Raw genomic sequence first — 21,351 nt, 5'->3', positions numbered from 1 at the left:
AGATTCTGGTCAAATTTTTAATAAATAAATATAAAAATAAATTAATCTCATCGAGACAGAGCGGTAGTATTAATTAGGGTATACTGGGTATACAGTTATACATATCCTGGCAGGTAGAATGCAGGAAAGGTGGACGTGGAACTCCACATTAAAGCAAAACAAGGAGCCAAACAGCCATAAAGGGGCTTCCTGATTGTGTTTCTGTTGTGAAGGTTGGCAGGTCTGCACCACGCTGACACATATCCGCCAAGTGAAGCCTGGGCTCTGCCTATCTCACTGTTTCTCAAATCGGTCCTTGGGGACCCCCCAGCTCATGCGGAAGAAAAATGTAGACCTATCTGGTAGGGAGCTGGGAGAGAGAAAAACCATGAACCATCCCTGAGGACTGAGTTGAGAAACACTGGCCTCTCTCATCTGAGGGTCTGTGTTGATTTAAGGACACAACCATGATTTCCACCCCCTCCAATGGAGACTCCAGACTTGAGCACTCTGAAAACACCTATGATCCGCCCAACGACTTAAACAGGGTGGCACAGTACTTACAGCGAAAGTGTGTTAAGCTCAAGATACAGGATATTTACAGTCCCCATGAAGTGGTGGCAAATATCTGTACAAAGCAGCTTCAGCCCAGCCCACAGCTTTAGCTAAAACCTGTGTCATCAGATTATCCCGCTCACAGGCTAAACAGACATTAGCACAATTTAGCGTTTGGCTCTTTACTTCGAAATGTAAATACGCAGTAGGCCACAAACAGCCTGAGAGGATTTATGTCATGTTCCATGTAAAAACTAATCCTCAAGAAGAGAAGCTAAACATTTTTTACATCTGTGGCTCTTCTTACCCTGCACAGACCATTGTGGGAGCACTATTAAATCTCCTTTGTTAGAGAACCACTAAACTTTACTTTTTTATTTAAGGGTGCGAAACTGAAGGATCATCCTTTGCTTAGCAGGGCCCAAAGCCATCAGAATCTTGTTCATCCTCCACATTAGAGAAGCGAAGCACAGATAGAGCAGTACCTGTAGTAGTTTTCAAATGCGACTGTTACTTCAACATCATGTCGATTTGCTTATACTTTTCAGTTCTGGGTGAATCTAGCTTTCATTGTTTTAAATGATGTTTGTGTCTCTGTATCCTTTTCTGTGTATAATACCCTACAAATAGTTTTTGGCTTTATTACTTTCAGAATGAGGTAATTGTGCTGTGTTTAGCTTGAAGACCACTCTCAAAAATCTCCTTTCATTGCATAACAGCCCCTCACAAGAGGAGAATTCCCGTGCACCCAGAACACACGCAAACACACACACACACACACACACACACACCCAAACAGTTTCCTCAGTGTTTAGCTACTTCAACCAAAAAAAAAAAAAAAAACCAGAAGGGATGTACAAAACCATAGCACTGGGAACCCAGCTGTGACTGGGAACTCGGACTTCAGACTCTCAACTGGTCCTGTCAGTCTGTTTGCACACGCCCAAGGGTGGGCCCCGCCTTCGCCCACAGGGCTTAGATGGAAAACGTCGAGGCAGAGACTAGTAATCTTAGGGGGAAATGGCAGACAGCCCAACTGACACTTTGGCCAATCAGAAATCAGTAGAAAACTAGTTTGAGCCGCAAGACTACAAGGCTTACTCTTTAAAAATGTAATGCATGAAGGCTTGGAAAACATGCAATAACGTGAGCAGAAGCAATACATTTATATCTCTTTATACCTAGGAGCTGTCAGGGAGTATTTTTTTTTATAACTTGGTGATTAAAATATAAGTATTAAAACTAAAAAATATAGACTGTACAACTTGCTGTTATGAACATCCAGACAAACCTGTAAAGCAGTCGTAAGAAAACCAGTGTCCATAACCTTGGTACTGATCTGCCTGAGAGGCTGGCAAGCCTTTGCAAACTGTTGTGATAAAGTGATTCTTAGGATGTTTATCAATATGTGTACTTGACCGTTCTTGTGTTCACGCATACCTGTTTGAGGTCATCTTCCAATGCCAAAGTACAGGTCCAATACTCAAGAACCAAAGTACGGAGGACAGTAAAAATCCCCAGATGGCATTCTTGTCCCTCCCCAAATGTCAAGGATGCATCGGTTGCATCCTTGCCAAAGAGAACAATCCCATGATTCATTGCGTCCCAAGTTCATTCTTGGAAGGCAAGTTAGCAAGACTGGTCTTGTCAAGAACTCAAGTATGTTCTTTGCGTTCTTCATATTGATAAACAGCCACATTCTGTCCTCTGTGCCTCAGAACCCATGGCTCCTTGGTGCCTCATCCAGCATGCACGGCCTCTCTAGTGAGACACGGGACACCAGCCCAAACCCAAAAAGCTCTGTAAAATAAGTGCAGTCATTATGGGGAATCCGTGTGGGGCTGTTGGCTTGGGGAGACACTACCATGCTGGGGTTAGTTTGCCGCAGGGGTTATAGCTTAAGCTTTTCGGCGGTTTAAAAAGCAACCAGCGTGTCTCACCTGGAGACAGGTATCATTCCTAGAGACACAGGAGCGTTTTCGAGGTTGTTCCTCAAGTTAAGAGCAGCAAAAGGGTGACATTGCAGAGTAGCTACAGGCCAAAGCTGATTGGTTCAGCCCAGCCAGAACAGGTCTGGCTCAGGTGACAGTGTTTCGGCAACAAGCTGCAATTGGCTGGAGAGGAACAGTCGTGGTTCACGTGGTTCACGGGGCGGAGCCTACAGGACGTGGCAGCAGTTGTACTGCGCGAAGGGCACGAGCTTCTCCTTGGAGGCGGGCTGGATGTTTAAGGACAGTGCTTTCTCACACAGCGGGAACTGCAGCAGGCGCTCCCGCAGGTTCACGTTCTTCACCTTAGCCTGGGCGACCCGGATGACTGGTTCTGAGCCGATCTCAGCGACAGTGCCTGTGTGGCCTGGGCTCTGCCCAGACTGCTGACAGGGTGGCCCTTCCCCTCGCTCTGCATCCAGGCTCCACGTCAGCGGGGCTCCCCCGCGGGACTCCACCCCATCTGGCCCCAGATCGACGCAGTGATTGCGTGGCCGGCCTCGTGGAGATCCTCCAGGTGACGACGTCTTGGTGGCCTCCAGGAGCTTGGACTTGGGAAGGGTGTTGTTGTTGTGTTCCAGCACGGTTTCCCCATCCCCCCCCTCAGGTTTAGGGGTCTCACAACACCCACTCACTTGACCACTAAAGGGGATGTAGTCTGACTGAAGTTCACACATATTGGTGGAGACATCAGCAGACTTTACTTCGTGAGGGTGCCCTATCTGCACCCAGTCCCTTCTCTGACCCTGATCTGACCTTTCTGGTGATTCATCTCCTTTGCCCTTCCCAGGTCCTGCCTTCACTGGATCAATTGTCTGCTTCTTCTTCTGCCCTATTGGCTCCTTTGCACATCCTGGCACTGCTGTTGTGAGAACACCATGCCCTTGTAACTCTACAAAATGCGTGAGCTCATTAACGACATCGCCTGACTGCTCCCCATCCTGATCAGAGACGCCGCCTTGGTTGCAGAGACCATACAGCTCCTCCACCATTGTCCTGTCCTTTCCCTGTGGTTCTGGGGCTGTCAGCTCGCTCTCCTTCTCCAGGCTGTCCACGATGCCCAGTAGGGGTGGTTCTGCTGGGCCCCCTTCATTTGGTGCTGGTAGAATAATTGGCGGTCCAGCATGCTTTTCCTCCTCTTCCTCCTCCTCCTCTTCCTCACAGATCTGTTGCAGAGCACAGATGTTCTTGACAGGAGTTAGAGATGACCCAGCCCGCTGTTCCTCCCAGCTGAGTGGTGGCAGCAGCGGGGGCCTGGGGGACATGCGATCTCCCATCACAGGCACCATCCTGCAGGTGGCGCCAGATGGCTGCTCCATCACATGGGCCTCACACAGAGGATCATATTGGACCCCCCCCTCGCTCAGGTTGAGAGGTGTGGACAGAGACTTACTGCAGATGAGAGAAATCACAGGTGCATGTTAAAGAATACAGTCTGACTTGTAGCAAGGGGCAGACAAGACAATCAGGAATCTGATGGTAGATCAGATGCAGTTTAACCTGGGATGCAATATAAAGAGTATCCTCACAATTGCTGCTGAGGCTTTGACCCGCCACTGGCCACCTCCTGAGCCTGTGCAGGTGCTTCCTGCTTTTCCCTCAGAATCCGCTCTCCCAGCAGGTAGTAGGTGGCTGTGATGTGGTTGTACCGATCAGCCTCCAGTGCCCTGGGGGTAGAGGGGATAAGAGGCCATTAGGGTATACCAGCGTCATGGAACAAAATCTCAAACTCCAACTCCCAGAATGCAGCTGACATGGCATTTCAGCCAGAGCAGTGAGTGTACTTAATAAAATGGAGTGTGCAGTTAATACAGTGTACAGCTTTGCCCCACATGATGCAGAGGAGTTCCCAGTGAGCTATAAAAAGGGCTATAGATATATACTAAAGCCAGAAGACAATGGAGTGACAAAGGAGAGGGGGAGGAAGGGAGGAGAAGGGGAAGATATGATGAGTGAGATGAATGTGATTGAAGTAGAAGGAATGGGAGTAGAGAGTGAATGAGTGAGCAGGTGACCACGGTGTGACTCACTCTTGGATGGTGTCCCGTTCGGCGATGTTGCCGCTGGTCATGGCCTGTAAGATGGCCTCGTGCTCGTCCTGGGACAGGGTGCGGTGGGAGGAGATGGGTACAGCGGCACGGCCCGCCGGGGAGGGGTCCACGCCTCGCAGCCACGGGTGCCCCTCAATCTCCTCCAGCGAGGCTCGGCTGGCTGGCTCCCTCTGAAGCATGTGCGAGATCAGGCTGGGGGGTGCGGAGAGGGCTGGGGTCAGAGGTCATCAGATACAGAGAGAGGGTGTATGTTGCTATTGAGGGGTAGGGGCGCCCTCGGCAATGGGAGAACCTTCGGTTTACAGAGGCAAGTGCTCATTATGTTCTTATTTCGTTTTGGGCCAGATGGGAAAGTTGTGTTTGCTTAAGGTTAGCAGTACAAGCGACTAATGATCTGACTGTCAAGAGGAGAAAACAGCACATAAACCTGATAACCTCACTAGTGCAGCCATGTTTGACAGCACAGAAGTCCATCGTTTATCTCTATCAGTGGAATTACTTTTCGTGCGGTCCAGTATGACCCCATTATATTTTACCTTTATGGCTGCCACCCCACCGGACACGGGTCCCCTCATCCTCCATTGTCTGCCTACCCATACCCACTAAATGGGGTGGTAATCCCTTAAAAAGAGGCATTTCTCTCCCCTAATATCCTCTGAAAGGATTATGTGCAGCACGTACACTGGGTGTAATCTGCATTTTTGTTGTGTGTGTGTGTGTGTGTGCATGGGATTTTAAAAAATCTTAACCTATTTTCTGTGTCCTATAACCTACATAAAAAATTGTAGCAGTTGGCGGATTAGGGAGCTCCTTCATACCCCCTCCCCCAGCGGGCAGCCCCCAGCCCCCCAGCCCCCCAGCTCTGTCTCCGGGGTCAGCCGGGGTCCTGACATCCTCAGGGATGGCCCTAGATGCTGTGCACACTGTCACCTTGAAGGAGCCATTGTCACGGTGACTGTCATGTGACACCGCAGCCGTTTTCGGCGCCGTCCTTGGAGTATAGTCACAAGCACGGCTTCCCGTTTCAGCAGAAAGGAAGCTGAGCTTCGAACAGAACCCACATTAAATGCCTGGAAATGGTCCCTAGCTGAAACAAAAGGCCTCTTTCATTGGGACGGGCCACACAGTGCCTGTGTGATGTTAGGATGGGAAAAAAAAAGCAAACACCTAAGGGGGGGTCGCTGAACTAAAATGTCAGGCGCAGATGGGTCCTGAAAATGAAATTGAAAAGCTACAAAAAGTGTAAACTTTCCCTAAACAGCCGATTGCCCATCTCGAATATTTTCAAGGTAGGGATAATTATTTCCCTGACAAAACTTATTAATTATTTCTTATTATAATCATTTGTACCTTTAGCAGTTTTTCTTTTTTTTACCAGAAATGCCACGGGGGTCCAAGATTCAATGTATTTATGGGTTGGCAGGTCACACAAAGGGGGAAACAGATCTCCATGATCAGTGTTTCCCAACCCGGTCCTCAGGAACGTCCAGACGGTCCATGTTTTTGCTCCCTCCCAGCTCCCTGCCAGACAATGCACATTTTTGCTTGGGAGTAAAAATGTGGACTGTCTGAGGGTCCCCAAGGACCAGTTTGAGAAACACCGCTTTAGATAGCTATGGTTCGTAGAAACAAAATCACTCCTCCCATGCCATAGCTGTTTCAGCACCAGTGATGGATGCTCATAGCCTGGAGAACATCAGCACAACCAGCCGATCATGTGTTGCATCAAGGAACCCTTTGATTTGTCTGGGCATCCAATAGAAGTGTGGCATACTCCACTGGTGCACATATTCAAATCCCAATTACCTTAATGTTCTCATTCCATCTAGAAAGTTCATCAACTTTAATTAACTCACTCCTTGCAGCCGTTGGAGACGTGCGGGGGCACAGTGTAGCGACAGTCCATGATCATGGTGAGCGTCTCGCTGTCATTGGCCTCCTGGAAAGGGGGGTGTCCACAAACCAGCATATACAGGATCACCCCGAGGGACCAGACGTCTGAAACACACATTATGGCATCACTGTACAGAGTATACACAGCATTATGAAGACACAGGTTTGCATCAAAACACATCAACAAACCCACCCGGCCATCTCTGAACATTCTTCTTATATTGCTGTAAGGACAAGGCAGGGCAGTGTGTGGGTTAGGAGGCTATGCTTGTAATCAGAAGGCTGCCAATTCAAATCCCATTGTTAGCAGAGTGACTTCACCATTGAACACTTGAGCCAGGCCCTTAACCCCCAATAGGTCCAGGAACTGTCTGTCTCTGCTTTCTCAATTGTAAGTTGCTTTGGAAAAAGGCATCTGTTAAACGTAATGCTGTTCTACAACATAGCATGAAGGTTTGTTTTTCTAGAAACCACTATCAAGAAGGCTTTCTGACATGGCAATCTGTGATTGGCTGTGCCCTGTGTCCTTGGACAGTCTTGGTGCCCTAAGACAGCTCTAGGTTCCACTGGAGATTTCTCGCTTCCTGCGGTAAAAACAATGTTTCCGTAAGTAAGCTCAGGAAATGCTAGGCAAGCTATTTTTAATGTTATCTGACGGCCCTATTCTATTGTCCAGCCTTGGCAAGCTGTGTGTTTGTGTTCTCATTATCGTCGTTTGTGTGACAAAGCTCCCCACTTGTCCCCACTCTACAGCAGGATCCCTCAGGACCAGACAGAGCCTTCCTACGCCTGCAATGAGGCTTCACTCCTGGCAGATTAACCCTGAGCACCCCTACACAAGAACACTTAGAACACTTCCCCCGAAGAACAGCGGCACTCAGTAAATATTGCAAAAGCAAAATAAGACAGTACTTGGCACAAAAGTTGAATGATTTATCCGTTCTAGTGGAAATATTTCCAGTGGGATGCAGAGAGGCTGCAGTGCACAGCCCTTATTATGCAGCATACAAGTTGTTAATTGCTAAGCCCAGGCTACCTGCTAATTTTGGGGTTAGCTGGGTGCTTTCATATATTACGACCGTTAATGGCATGTGTCACTTTATCTAGGCCGCCACAGCTTTACTACCGGCTTCCTGTCGGTTACTCTGGGTTCCTGGCCTGAACGGACAAAGGAATCAACCAAGTTCGCTTTGTCCTCTAACTGGGGTTAACGAGCACCGGTAGCTGTGCAGGGTGAAGCGAAGGTATCAGGGGACTGGGGAGTGGGAAGCACACAGGGTCAGTATATGGGGAGCTGGATTAGGGGCCCCCACATCGCACATGACCCTGAGTGGCCTCACTCTGATCCCAGACATTCTTGGGCTGCCGACTTTCCTGCTCCTCCCTTTGTTTCCGTGGATTCGGGTGAAGGAGTTTGAGAACATCCTGTATCCTGGAGCAGAGAGCAGGGCGGAGGGAAGCCTCTATACTGCGCCCCGTAGCTTCCTGTCTTGCTGGTGTGGGGGTGCTGTGGATCACATCTGCGAAACCAGGGGTGCGTGGGGGGGGGGGTTAATCTCTCACAGGTACCTCACTGCACTCCACCACACTAAATTCTGTCACAATTAAGGACAGTAGAGTTGTTACTTGTGCCTTTTCTCACATCCGTGTGATTAATGAGCTTGGGCACGCGCTACAAACGGCATCCATCTTTGACAATGGGGTGGGGGTGGGGGAAGAGCATCCTGGTGTAATCCAGCGGGCGAGGTCTGAGTAGGCTGAGGTGCATTCTGGGAAAAGCACAACCAAATTATGCCCTGTGATACAAGATGTTCCATCTTCCAATACAGTGAGGAACTGTCTTGGGAGAAAAAGAGAAAAAAAAAAGAATAGGAGGAGAAAAGAAAGACTGCTTCTGCCTTGCTAGTCCTGTACAGTGTCCACACACACACACACACACACACACACACACACACACAGTTTCCTCACTAGCTGGTCACTGAGTCGCACGTAGATTTGGGTATGGATGGTAGGGAAACGTCCCTACCAATGCTGTGGTGCTGTATGTGTTGAGGGGATTCAGGCTGACTTGGTCCCTCCCACACTTATACCCCTGGTGTTATACCCCTGGTGTTATTCCCCTGGTGTTATTCCCCTGGTGTTATTCCCCTGGTGTTATTCCCCTGGTGTTATTCCCCTCACTGACACCACCTCCTTCAGGCGGGACACGCAGCAGCTGGTTCGGCCCCCGTCAGCTGTGCCGACGGCGCACTGTGCTCAGGGTGACAGCGCCTGTGAGATGGCAGGCGCTCAGACGGAATCGCCTCAGGAAACATGCAGCCGTGTAAACAGATAAACAGCCAAGCTGTACGCACTGCGTTTGGCTCAGCAACCCAACACCACCACAATCTTGTCTGGAACCAGTATAGCACCAGCATCATTCTTATTACCCTCTGGATGCTATTGTTTTGAACCAAACATATCCTGCTCCAGCTGACCAATGAGAAACATGCTGACACTGCATACCACTGACCAATAACGGCTATGGTCACTGTTACATCCAATGTTAACCAATGACAGTCATGCTCCCGTTACCCAATGACAGCTGTGCTCAGAATGACCAAAGGCAGCCAAGTCAACTAGGAGTGTAATGGTACATGTCTTTTGGTACATGTCTTTTGGTTCGGTACACATTTGAATGCAGCACATGCAGAACCTTTGTGTGTTTCCCCTGAGAAACATTCGGAAAGGGGCGGAGGAAGCCGCACAATTACACATGTGCACATACGTCCTAATGTGAAGCTGGAAGCTGCTAATGTGAATACACTACAGATCAGGTACAGTTCATTTTCTAAACGTGCACCTTAATGAATATTATTTGTTTTACTTGAGAGAATATTTATTTTGATTTAGTCACACTCCAGAGTTATTGCATGTTCGGCTGGATTAGTTTTGTATTAGTAGGTTGCAGCAATACTGACAGAGACTTTTTAAGAAAGACAATCATGCTTTGTTCAGTAAACCACTGTTTAATAAGGAAAAAACCGAGGTCTCCGCTGGCTATTAAGCCTTCACCAAATCCACCAATCAGTTCGCTTTTCATAGGCTAACAGCTGGATTACTCACACCAAACAGCTCTTTGGATATCTGCAATGACGCATACCTTGCCCAAAATAAGATAATGACAAAAGCAGTAATAGATGTGAAGGGTGTTAAACTCTGCGCCCTAGTATAGTTCAGCAGGGCACCACCCTCCTGACAGCTGAATACAGTGGGGAATCACCCCAGGAACACTTATCACAGCAGTGAACAGGTAAAAGTGTGGGTTTCTGCACAAAACTGCCTCTGTCTTGAGTCTGAGTCCCAAGGCAGTTTGCAGCCGGAGCTATTCTCCTCTTCGGGGAATGCCTCATTCTGTGAAACTTGGCACTATTAATAACTGAGAGACATTCTTGCCGTTCAATAAATCTTTAAGAGAAACTTACCTGCTGCTCTAAGCACCAGAAAAATACATATTACTTCCCTGCAGACTACAAATTTGTAAACTGAGACATCACTGCAGACCATAGATCTCTATACACAGACATCACTGTTGCTCTACAGACCACAGATCTCTGCACAGAGACATCATCGCTGCTCTGTGGACCATAGATCTCTATACAGATACATCACTGTTGTTCTGCAGACCAAAATACTCGAAGATGGTAGTCTTTCTATTTTTGTCCTTCTGGTCTTATCTGGTCTTGTTTAGTCACAACATATCTGTGTCTATCTGCAAGCTGCATGACCCATCGCTGTCTGAGGGTGGGTGCAGTTCCCCTGCAGTTACTCCCAGCTGAACACGCAATTACTTTGGAGTGTGACATGACCCTGCCTGCAGCTCGCATTTTCCTGAGAGCTGCTCGCAAATACACAGCTAGTGGTGTGAAGTGTCCTGATCACCCCAGGCTTTGAGATACGGGGGGGGGGGGGGGGCGTGGGGGCTGGTATATCTCACGGCAATACAATACCTGGATTACTCAACACGTAAAAGTGGGTGTTGAATCACATGAAACCACTGATGAAATAAATAAAGTATACAGAGTTCCTCTGCCCTCTGTAGCGGCTCAAATGAATCGAGGTCAGCAGCGAGCGTTTCACTGGGGCATTTGGAGATGGCCCAGTCTGCCAAATCCTGGCAAGGCTGTGCCCAGCACGTGTCACCGAGGCGCTCTGCAAGGCCGCTGCGACGTGGGCAGCTCCCCACGGACCCCGGGTCACGCCATGTGCAGCACAGACACTTTGGAGCTACTCTAAGATCTTTTGGATTCCTTACGAGGTGTACAGAGGTCCTTGCGTGTTAAACACCTGTGTCAGGACAGGGACTTAGATGTTCAGAGTACAAGAGAAGCAGTTTACTTTGCTGCAGAATTTCGTAGAGTTACCAATCTAGGATGAGCTAGTGGGTGCTTATTCTAGTACTGTTATCACTTTTCTATGCCGTGATACAGACCCAGATCTCCACAAAACCTGCACTCTATAGATAAAGTCCTCCTGTAGTGTATAGTTTGTACAATGTTCTGTAGTCCAGCACACAGTTGAGCTACAGTATACCGTCCAGAACCACATGCAGAGTGCTGGTCGCCCCGGAACTCGGAGCAGGTGTTCGGTTTAGCAGGATTGCTGGCGCGGGTTCTAGCAGCCCTGTGAGCCACCAGGCTCGGAATCTCCCTGTCGCCAGGCCGAGCCTCAAAACCACACAGAGACCCTGACTCGCAAAGCTGACCCATACGTCCCGGGCTTCAGGCGGTCCCAGACCTAGCACTGGGCACAATTAGCTTGTTCACGAGCTCCGTAGACAAAGAATGGTTCTGCTAAGCAGGACTTACATACTCATCTCCCTCCCATCCGCAGCCTTAATCTAGAGAATCACCCAATAGCCGACCCCTGACAGTGAGGCTAATAAGCTCACTGTCTCAAAGTGACTTGATAGGACAGGGGGTGTTATCCTGGAGTAAAGCGTTACCCTAGAGTGAAGCGCAGGCACCTGGGGGAAAACTCTTTACAGCATTAGTAAGCGTATTCCCTCTATGATAATGAGGCTGCACTCTCACTCAGAGTGACAGGGAGCTCACTCTATCACTCTCACAGTGCTACTAAGGCTATAATCTGACTCTTTACATTAACAAGGCTGCACTCTTACTCTGAGTGACAGACAGCTCACACTATCACTCTCAGCTACTGAGTCCGTAATCTCACTCTCTATGATAATGAAGCTGCACCCTCACTATGTGGGCAGTGGTGGCTTAATGGTTAGGGAAGAGCACTTGTAATTGAAAGATTGCAGGTTCGAATCCCCAACCAGCAAGGCACCACTGAGGTACCCTGAGCAAGGTACCGCCCCCAAGCACTGCTCCCCGGGCGCTGAATTAGCTGCCCCCTGCTATGTCACGGTGTCACATATGGGTTAAATGCAGAGGACACATTTCGTTGTTGTGTGTCAACAATGACCACTGATCTCTAATTTTAATGAGTAAGAGGCAGCTAACTATCAGCTATGTTCAACAAATTTTGAGCTCCACCTTACGGTCTGGTTCTGAATCCTCTGTCTGTAATAGCCGCCTCTCTAAAGCAGCCCAAATCAGTCTTGGGGGCATCTTTGGATCAGAATATGGCAAATCTCCAGGAATATATCTGATAGTCAGTGCATTTGATCTAACAAAAACAAAATGAAAGAATAACATCAAATATGCGATGGAGAGAGAGAACATGGCAGTCGAGAATCACAAGCCAGTGCATCCACACCAAAACAAGCTTAGGTTTAAGGCCTGTCAGGCTGACATAAGCAGGCAGCAAGCAAATCACTTCCTCATCACGCACTGCAGTCTGTTGCCATTACTGAGTGATGGGGTGGGGGCAGGAGGAGGACAGATACACCGACATAAAGACAGACACACAGACACGCATATAAATACAGGCATACAGATGCACATGGGGGCAGCGGTTAATCATGGGGCGGTGCTGCGTACCCACGGCCGGGGCGTCGTACTCCTCCCCCAGCAGGATCTCGGGAGCAGAGTAAGCCAGGGAGCCACAGCTGGTCATCAGCATGGTGCCAGGCTGGAAGAGGTTGCTGAAGCCGAAGTCCGTGAGCTTGACTGCACCCTGCTCCCGGAAGAAGACCACGTTCTCGGGCTTGAGGTCGCGGTGCACCACGTGCAGCTGGTGACAGTAGGCGATGGCGCGCACGATCTGGGCGAAGTGCCGCTTGGCCAGGCCTTCGGTGACGCCGCGCTCGTGCCGCAGTATGTAGTCGTACATGTCGCCGCCGTCTCCCAGCTCCAGGATCAGGTAGAGCTTGGTCTGTGTGTCGATGACCTCATAGAGGCGCACCACATTGGGGTGCTGCACCAGCTTCATGCAGCGTACCTCCTGAAGCAGGTGCTCCATAGCCACTGCATCCAGCTTAGTCTTGTCGATCACCTTGACAGCCACCAGTTGCCCAGTGAAGATGTGCCGTGCCAGCCGGACCACGGCGAAGTGACCTTTGCCCAGTGTGCGTTCCAGGTCATAAAGACCAGCCAGCTTGCCCTCACAGGCGTTCTTAGAGGCAGCCATGTTGGGGGGTGGGGTCTGGGGGGTGCTGATTCAGTGGGTGGGACTCTACAGAGCCATTGCCTGACAACCAAAGAGAAAGAAACGTGATTGGTGGAGTGTAAGCATGTACAGTACATTGACCCTGGTGCAGGGAGGGGCCAGGAGACGGAGCCTGCTTGAGGTGAGCAAAGTTTGTGTCAGAGCCAAACAAGATGGGAATGCACACTGGAGAATGCGGGTGTTTCCACTGTACAGGTGTTTTATATACACACGCACGCACGCAGGCACGCACACATGCACAGGTTTATAATTATATCTTTGAGGGGACTCTCCATAAATTTCTATGGCGAAAACTCTACTCACAACATGACGACCTTAACCCCTACCCAGACCTAACCGTAACCATAAGGAACCAAACAAAATATGAGACTTTCGGCATTTTTACTTTTTTGACTGCATTGACAGATCTTTCTGGGGACCTGAAAAAACAGGTTTTTATTACATTGTGGAGGACATTCTGTCTCCACAAAGTAATACAAGTCTAATCCACACATACACACTATAACATATAAATATGTGTGTGTGCATAGAAGTTATAACATCCCAAGTGCATGAATCAATACAGGAGTGCGCAAACACTCACTACAAGCAGGAGGAAGCACACACAACACGGGGAGGACATGGAAACTGCACACACACACACACACACACACACACACACATGAATCGAACCTCCAACCCTGGAGGTGTTAGTACTGAGCCACCACGCTGTGTGCAAAATGTCGTAATTTAAAAAATGTGTTTAGTGGAGTGAATGTTCCATCCTGCCATTGGCGTGAAAATACACAACATCCTGTCTATGTTTCACCCATTATACTATGTGTTTCACTATATGTTATGTGTTTCACTATATGTTATGTGTTACCCTACCTGTCGCATATTATTTGTTGTCATACCTATTGAAGTGTTTTGTCCTTTTTATGTTGTCCTGTAGAGGATATACCTTCTCCTTCGTGCTGCAAAACTCTTGACAAACTGAGAACAGCCTCTGTTTATATAAACGTGATCATAAGAGTAAACGCTGAGGCTTTTGGTTGTAGATCAATAGTCGGCGTCAAACGCAGCCACAGAGAATGCCAAAATTAAAAACTTCGAGGGCCAAACCAGGTCAATATTTATTGATATTAATGTTTAATCAGATGTATTATGACAAATTATTCATACAGAAATATGAACTCCCAAGACATCTTAGAATTCAGAACAAACCAAGGTTATGGATTAAACAAACAAATGAGAGATCACATTAAAAAAAAAAACAGCCGTGGCATAAATTTTTTAGTTCGCCTAAATTATTATTGAGATGCGTATTGTGACGGCCATAAGTAAGTAATCTTTATAAATTCAGCATGTGTTTTATTTTATTAGGTTAGCGGAGCACACTACGGGTACTGTATTGGTAAATCATGGGAGCGATTTATAAGCACTGAAGTGGCGGTGAAGAATGGAACAGCTCAGCAGCTGCAAACCATAAACAAGGTAAAAAGACATCTGTTTATATATAATACGTATTAATGTAAGGGGGGAGACTCTGGTTACACATCATGAGTGTCAAGGTAAGGGGTGGGGCAACTGATTATCGATCCTGAGTGTCGGTGTAAGACCTGGGTGGGGCCTCTGGTTACAGGACATGACTGTCAGAGTAAGGGGTGGGGCCTCTGGTTACAGGACATGACTGTCAGAGTAAGGGGTGGGGCCTCTGGTTACAGGACAAGACTGTCAGAGTAAGGGGTGGGGCCTCTGGTTACAGGACATGACTGTCAGAGTAAGGGGTGGGGCCTCTGGTTACAGGACAAGACTGTCAGAGTAAGGGGTGGGGCCTCTGGTTACAGGACAAGACTGTCAGAGTAAGGGGTGGGGCCTCTGGTTACAGGACATGACTGTCAGAGTAAGGGGTGGGGCCTCTGGTTACAGGACAAGACTGTCAGAGTAAGGGGTGGGGCCTCTGGTTACAGGACAAGACTGTCAGAGTAAGGGGTGGGGCCTCTGGTTACAGGACATGACTGTAAGAGTAAGGGGTGGGGCCTCTGGTTACAGGACATGACTGTCAGAGTAAGGGGTGGGGCCTCTGGTTACAGGACAAGACTGTCAGAGTAAGGGGTGGGGCCTCTGGTTACAGGACATGACTGTCAGAGTAAGGGGTGGGGCCTCTGGTTACAGGACATGACTGTCAGAGTAAGGGGTGGGGCCTCTGGTTACAGGACATGACTGTCAGAGTAAGGGGTGGGGCCTCTGGTTACAGGACATGACTGTAAGAGTAAGGGGTGGGGCCTCTGGTTACAGGACATGACCGTCAGAGTAAGGGGTGGGGCCTCTGGTTACAGGACATGACTGTCAGAGTAAGGGGTGGGGCCTCTGGTTACAGGACATGACTGTAAGAGTAAGGGGTGGGGCCTCTGGTTACAGGACATGACTGTCAGAGTAAGGGGTGGGGCCTCTGGTTACAGGACATGACTGTCAGAGTAAGGGGTGGGGCCTCTGGTTACAGGACATGACTGTCAGAGTAAGGGGTGGGGCCTCTGGTTACAGGACATGACTGTCAGAGTAAGGGGTGGGGCCTCTGGTTACAGGACATGACTGTCAGAGTAAGGGGTGGGGCCTCTGGATACAGGACATGACTGTCAGAGTATGTGTAGCCTGTGGGAGAATCTTGACCAGCCTCACACCCGAAAGTACTCACTCTGTGGTGCAGTGCCATCACATTCTCTAAGCAGATACACCCAGGCACTTAGACTGTTATAATTTAGCATGCTAATACAATTTTAATAATATAACTGGCTGCTTGCTTAGCACATGTCCTTACTGATGCTCCATCACTTATAACTTTTTGCATTTTCATGCATTTATACATCAGGAGGTATACCAGATCGATTTGTATTACAACAACAAAAAAAAAGATGTAAAATAAAGTGGAAGTGCTGTCTGAGATGGATGGGAGGGGGTTAGTCTAACCGTGGGAGTCCGCAGGGATGGAGAGGATCAATATGGGTAACAGGATACCATAATGGGCTTTGTGCCATGGGGGGGTTGAGAGAAAACAGTGCATTGGGGGGAGGTGCTGGGCACACTCTGGATCACATTACAACTGTTTTTCTCTCATTAGGACACAGCGATTCGATTGGCTGATACAGAACAAAACCAGGCCTTGATTACAGTGCTGACGCACAACTGCAGTTCCGTGTCTTAGCCCTGCTGGGCTATACCCAGTGCATGCATTTGGGCCGGCCTGTACCCTCGACGGGAGGGCGGTGCTGCTTTTCAGCTGGAAAACCTGCAAATGACTGGGAGGCCTGAGAACCATTAGAGGGCAGTGTGGTCTGAGAGGCTGCAGGCTATCGCTAGGTGATGGATACAGACATGTCAGGCTGCTTTCTCACTGGTTTCCTCGTTTATTTTTATGTTCCTGGTCATCACTGACTGACATACAGGGCTGCCAATCCCAGTCTGCTCCCCTCTATGTGCGTCAGACATGAATAATCCCGGCAGAGTTACATTACCTACTATCGTCTCTCCTTTCACTGTACTCAGTGGTTATAAGCTTATAAACACTGTGACTTTAATTGCCAGTGATTGCTTGAGTCACGGGAGTGGTCACACCAGTGTTAATCAAACTGTCCTACTGGACATTAAAATGGCTGAAAGAGGCTATGGGTGTGGGGTGGAGGGATGCCCAGTGCAGAGAGTTTGGGGTTTGTGGGGAGTATTTTACTTACGGGGGAATAAAAATTAAAGCAGGAGAAGTTGGTAAAAGATCCGTCTTGTGGGAACATCCTTGCAAATTCTGGATTTTCAGGTTGCTCTGATTAGACAGCTAATGCAAATGCACTCACACACATCATTACAAACAAACATGCTTCACTGCTAACGCACACATGATGCAGACACACGCACAGAGCTTCACACATGGCTGCACAACAGTTGCCCAGCCACCTGCTGCATCTGTAAGCAAACGCAGGAGTGCAGAGTGCAGTCTGGAGTGTGTGAGATAAAGAGCTTGTCACTGGATGCCTGGACAGCCTGCAAGCGCCATCCTGGCACTGCATGCCCAAAGTGAGATGCTTACAACTGCAGCAGTGAAAATAAATGACCACTGTGCCTGTGGAAATCACCGTAGGCCTGAGATGTGCCTAATTTCCTCCAGTGAACCACAGAGTGCTCTACAGGGAGAGGTGTGGGGTAAACCTTGCTCTGTAGGAAGGATATGCCCGCCCACCCAGCTCAGAGGCCACCACACAGAGCTCCAAGATCATGCTGTCTGTGTATGCAGGTGTCCCACAGAGAGCAGGTCACTGCAGGAAGTGAGTACATAAAGGTGACCCCCGAAGCCACAGTGTAGAAAACAGTGATCTCACACACACACACACACACACACACACACACACACACACACACACACACACAAACTTCAGCTGATATAAGGAGACTTGATTTTACAAGTCAGAAAGATCCCAAACAACAAGAATCTCTCCTCAGGGAATAGAAAGGAAGCCACTGAAACTGCTTAAAGACTGGAGTGTGAGATCAATGTACGGTTCAAGTAGATGTAAAGGTTTGAAAGACTGATGTCATTTCTGGGTGCAGATATCAGCAACAGTTTATGTGTAAATAGCAGTCGTGTCCCATCTACAGCAGAGCACTGGGAAGCAATGTTTGTGTTTGATCCTGAAAGCGCCACAATATGACTCTGAAACTACTGACATTACAGAAAGGCTTCTTTGGGGGCATAAGCTCCACAGCCAAAAGAAACAGAGATTAAAGAGTGAGATCCCACTTTAAATATGACCTCATCTCGATCGTTTCCCACCATGCAGCACGCCTGCCCCCCACCCCCCCGTCCACAGCGGTGAGGTCATCTTAGAGTCGGGGAGCAGTTGCGCTGAGCATGTTGGATTTGAAATATTCATCAACATGAAGAACTTTCAGCTTGAGAGAACCATCTGGTTGGATAAGGTATAACTACCATCTGGTCTGTTATTATCAGACTTAGTGCAGATGACCCGTCACCTGAGGCCGTGACCCACTTAGCTAACAGGGGGCTCCCTGAGTTCACCCTGTAATTATAGCTGATGGACGCCTCTCATAACTAAGGACACCTCAAGAACGCTTTCCTAATATTCCCAGAATGTTTTTTAGATAGACTATTTCTGAGCAAGAACGTCTTTTTGTTCCAAAGTTGTTTTTTCAGGGAACGTCCTCATTTTTTTTCCCTTCTCGTTTTATTCATTGGTGTTCACTTCATAAGTCCGTCCCAATCCTATTTTTGTAGCTTTCACTCCCCCCTCCCCCGTCAGCCTGGGTCTGCTGGGGACAAATGGTCCAGTGTGGCGGAGCGACTGTATCCTCTGCACATACATAATGGCTTCCTTGCAAATGAACAGCCCCTCATCCTCACATCCCCCCCCCCCAGGGTCCCCTTGTGACAGACCGCTTGTGTGTGGAAATACAGTGGCATGGACGCTCTGTCCTGCCCCAAGTGTCATGTGACTGGGGGGTCATGAACCTCGGGGACTTTTCGAAGATCTGTGCTGGAAACAGAAGTTAACACTTATAGATCGAGTCCAAACCAGGAGAGCCTGGTATCTGCTGCTCTGTCATACTGAAGCCAAACATGTTTCCTTCAGCTCATGAACTCTTCTAAGAACCGTTTCCTGTATCCATGCAAGTGTTAAAGTGCATCCTTATTCCATATTGCTAACCCAGAATTATGCTTTTTATTGCTCTGCATGACAGCAACATCACACATCTCTACATCACACTTGTATGTGGTCTTCCTTAATTTCCCCACATTAACATAGCTCACAAAATTCCACATAGGACTCTGGCACGGTCTTACTCCCTCTGCTCCAAATGACAGTGAGGTATCCATGTTCGCACTATAGGTTCTCAATCAGTTTTCAGTCCTTAATAGTTTAATTAGTAAAATTGATACTGCAGTTTGTGCTACATTCTGATTTAACTGACTGCTGTTTTAGCGTGATACCTGGTTTACAGACTGATTTAATGGAAGCAAGGGAGTATGACGCCATAAGCAAGTCTACTTCTTATGCCAATAAACCTTCATCGTTATCATCATTAGGCATTTAACAATTTAATCATTAGGAATTTAATAATTTACCATAAATTATATTAAGGTATATTATTAGGATGTCTGTTACAGACTGACAGACCACTACAACCACCGTCGTCATTTAAGCATCAACAGTGGTCTTCATCACCCAATAATTTTTACGTCATCACACATCGGCAGTAATTAAAATAATATTCATCCTGATTTTGTCCTAGTCGGGGCTTCTCGTCCGAAAACGACAGCAGTGATTGAGACCCACCATAAAACGCCTGATTTCCCTCCACTGGTACTTTCACATTCACACTCACAACTTCTGCGGTCCCGAAGCCCGACCGACACGCATTTCACAGCAAAACAAAAGTCGGGCAAAAACTCGGGGCAAATCGCAAGGTGTCGGCGTCGTCACATTAAGGCAAATCGGCACATCAACCACATTTAACAATCATGACACTCAGCGCACAATAATCCCGGTGGTCATCACTAGTATAAAAACTTACCAAGGGAATAACACGGGTTCGTATATAGATGATAAAGGCGCCGTCCCGGCACTGAGGGTGCGTGCGTTCAGTGCCGCCGTCCTTTTCCGAAGAACTTGGGCTACTCCTCGTCTCGTCCGCACACCTTTCACCCGCGTCGGTGCGAATCACGACACGGCTCCGTTTTAACGCGGCGCGTCCCGGATCTCTTCACGCTCCCGCAGCGAATCGCGCTCCCGGCCCTCCGCGCTCCCGCGTCTCGGACCGGGCTCTCGGTGGCTAGCCTCTCGCTGACGTCAGCTCTGCGGGCTGCCTCGGAGCGCTAGAGGCAGGGCATCTCAGGAAGCTGCGCTTCCCGAGGCTGCCGAGGCTATTATGCAACCGGGATCGGGCGGGCGGGGTTCGAAAGACTCGGAGAAAAGAATTCCTGGTATGTTTGCGTGGCGGGGTATCCTTCAGTCTAACTGCAACTCAGATGCAATAATTAGCTCAGCAAGCCAGCTGCGCAGTATTGCGGTTTTTAATATAACGCAAAACACCAAAAGTCGGAAGGTAAATTGCATTTGTCGTAAATGTATTTTATTATATAATTAAGCTGAGGGAATATGGGTGACAGGGATTTTATTATAACTCTGCATGGATAACAAAGAATACTCCACCTGACTAAACATCCAATAACAGTGCAAAGTATTCATCATGAACAATGACGACCATTCAGGACAAATAACAGAGCGCTCGATGTGACCGAGAAACGGAAGCAGTGGCGGAGGAACCCGCACTTCGGAGTCCAGGTCCATAGGCTCGCAGCGTCACCTGTTAGGAACACGGGCCCCTCATCACGGATTCCGCGTCCGCGCTGTCTGACACGGAGCTGCTGTTGCACCGTCCCGTCGTCGCTCCAGCCCCGGCTGACATCAGAATACATTACGGGCGACTCGGCGCGCCACACGATGACAGCGACACGCAAACTCAAGCGCGCACACACACTGACGCGCCATAAATCCTATATACTAATTAGGTCGCGTGGCATCGTTTGCCGCGAGGGCTCACCCGCTCGGAGATGATGCCTGGAGCTCAACGATGTCGCAGAGAACTGCAACAGTTGCAGTCGATTTAGGTGTCTGCGGTGTCTGATCTGCTGGTCCCGATGAAAGCTTAGCCAGCGATGTAACACAGCCTGAGTGATGCATCATGTTATTGTGCGCGCTATTCTTAGATGCAGAGTTACACACATGGTTTGCTCATTGAATTTACATCCTAAAGGGGGGGGGGGGGGGGGGGGGGAGATGTGTGGAAAAACCAGCACTTGACAGGTAAACAATTAAGGGGATGACCACCCAGTGGATGTCGCATTTTCACACGGTCTGGAGCCTGACGATCGTTTGGCTGAGGCAGCTCTAGATTAGTGAAAGGGAAGGTCGCAGGAGGAGATGTGCGTGTCTGGGGAGAGTGATGAGTTTGCTGAGTATGCTCATCATGCCACCCTGCCAAGGTCCTGTGGCTATGTCATGTTGTACCAGCACACACACACACACACCCATAAAAACAGACATACTCTGGTTTTCTCAGTACACACACGCTGTATATCTACTGTTCAATTCTCTTAGGACAGTTCATTGAAAGTACAGCGTGTCCTCAGTCTGTAAGGCAGAAACCAGTGCAAAGGGCTGCGATGTGTGCAACTGGGACATGAGTAAACAAGTTGGGGAGAAGGAGCAGAAAGGGACGTG

The 21,351-nt window shown here is 48.6% G+C and overlaps 1 protein-coding gene across 2 annotated transcripts; it reads right to left on the bottom strand.

Annotated features, from left to right (window-relative positions):
• Positions 1-3: 3 nt before the first annotated feature.
• Positions 4-20,804, bottom strand: snrkb (SNF related kinase b). Of its 2 annotated transcripts, none has more exons than XM_023841688.2 (6): positions 20,672-20,804; positions 12,454-13,102; positions 6,430-6,571; positions 4,553-4,765; positions 4,052-4,189; positions 4-3,914 (listed from the first exon to the last, which is right to left on the bottom strand). In XM_023841688.2, exons 2-6 carry the CDS (start codon positions 13,040-13,042, stop codon positions 2,693-2,695), a joined length of 2,304 nt encoding a protein of 767 aa, XP_023697456.1. In that variant the 5' UTR covers positions 13,043-13,102; positions 20,672-20,804; the 3' UTR covers positions 4-2,692. The 2 variants fall into 2 exon arrangements, with proteins under 2 accessions (XP_023697456.1, XP_023697455.1); XM_023841687.2 differs by lacking the exon at positions 20,672-20,804 and adding an exon at positions 19,643-19,973.
• Positions 20,805-21,351: the final 547 nt, after the last annotated feature.

Source organism: Paramormyrops kingsleyae, chromosome 13 (genome assembly GCF_048594095.1).
Source record: "Paramormyrops kingsleyae isolate MSU_618 chromosome 13, PKINGS_0.4, whole genome shotgun sequence".
NCBI classification, from domain to species: Eukaryota; Metazoa; Chordata; class Actinopteri; order Osteoglossiformes; family Mormyridae; genus Paramormyrops; species Paramormyrops kingsleyae.
This window is presented reverse-complemented; position numbering and strand designations above follow the sequence as displayed.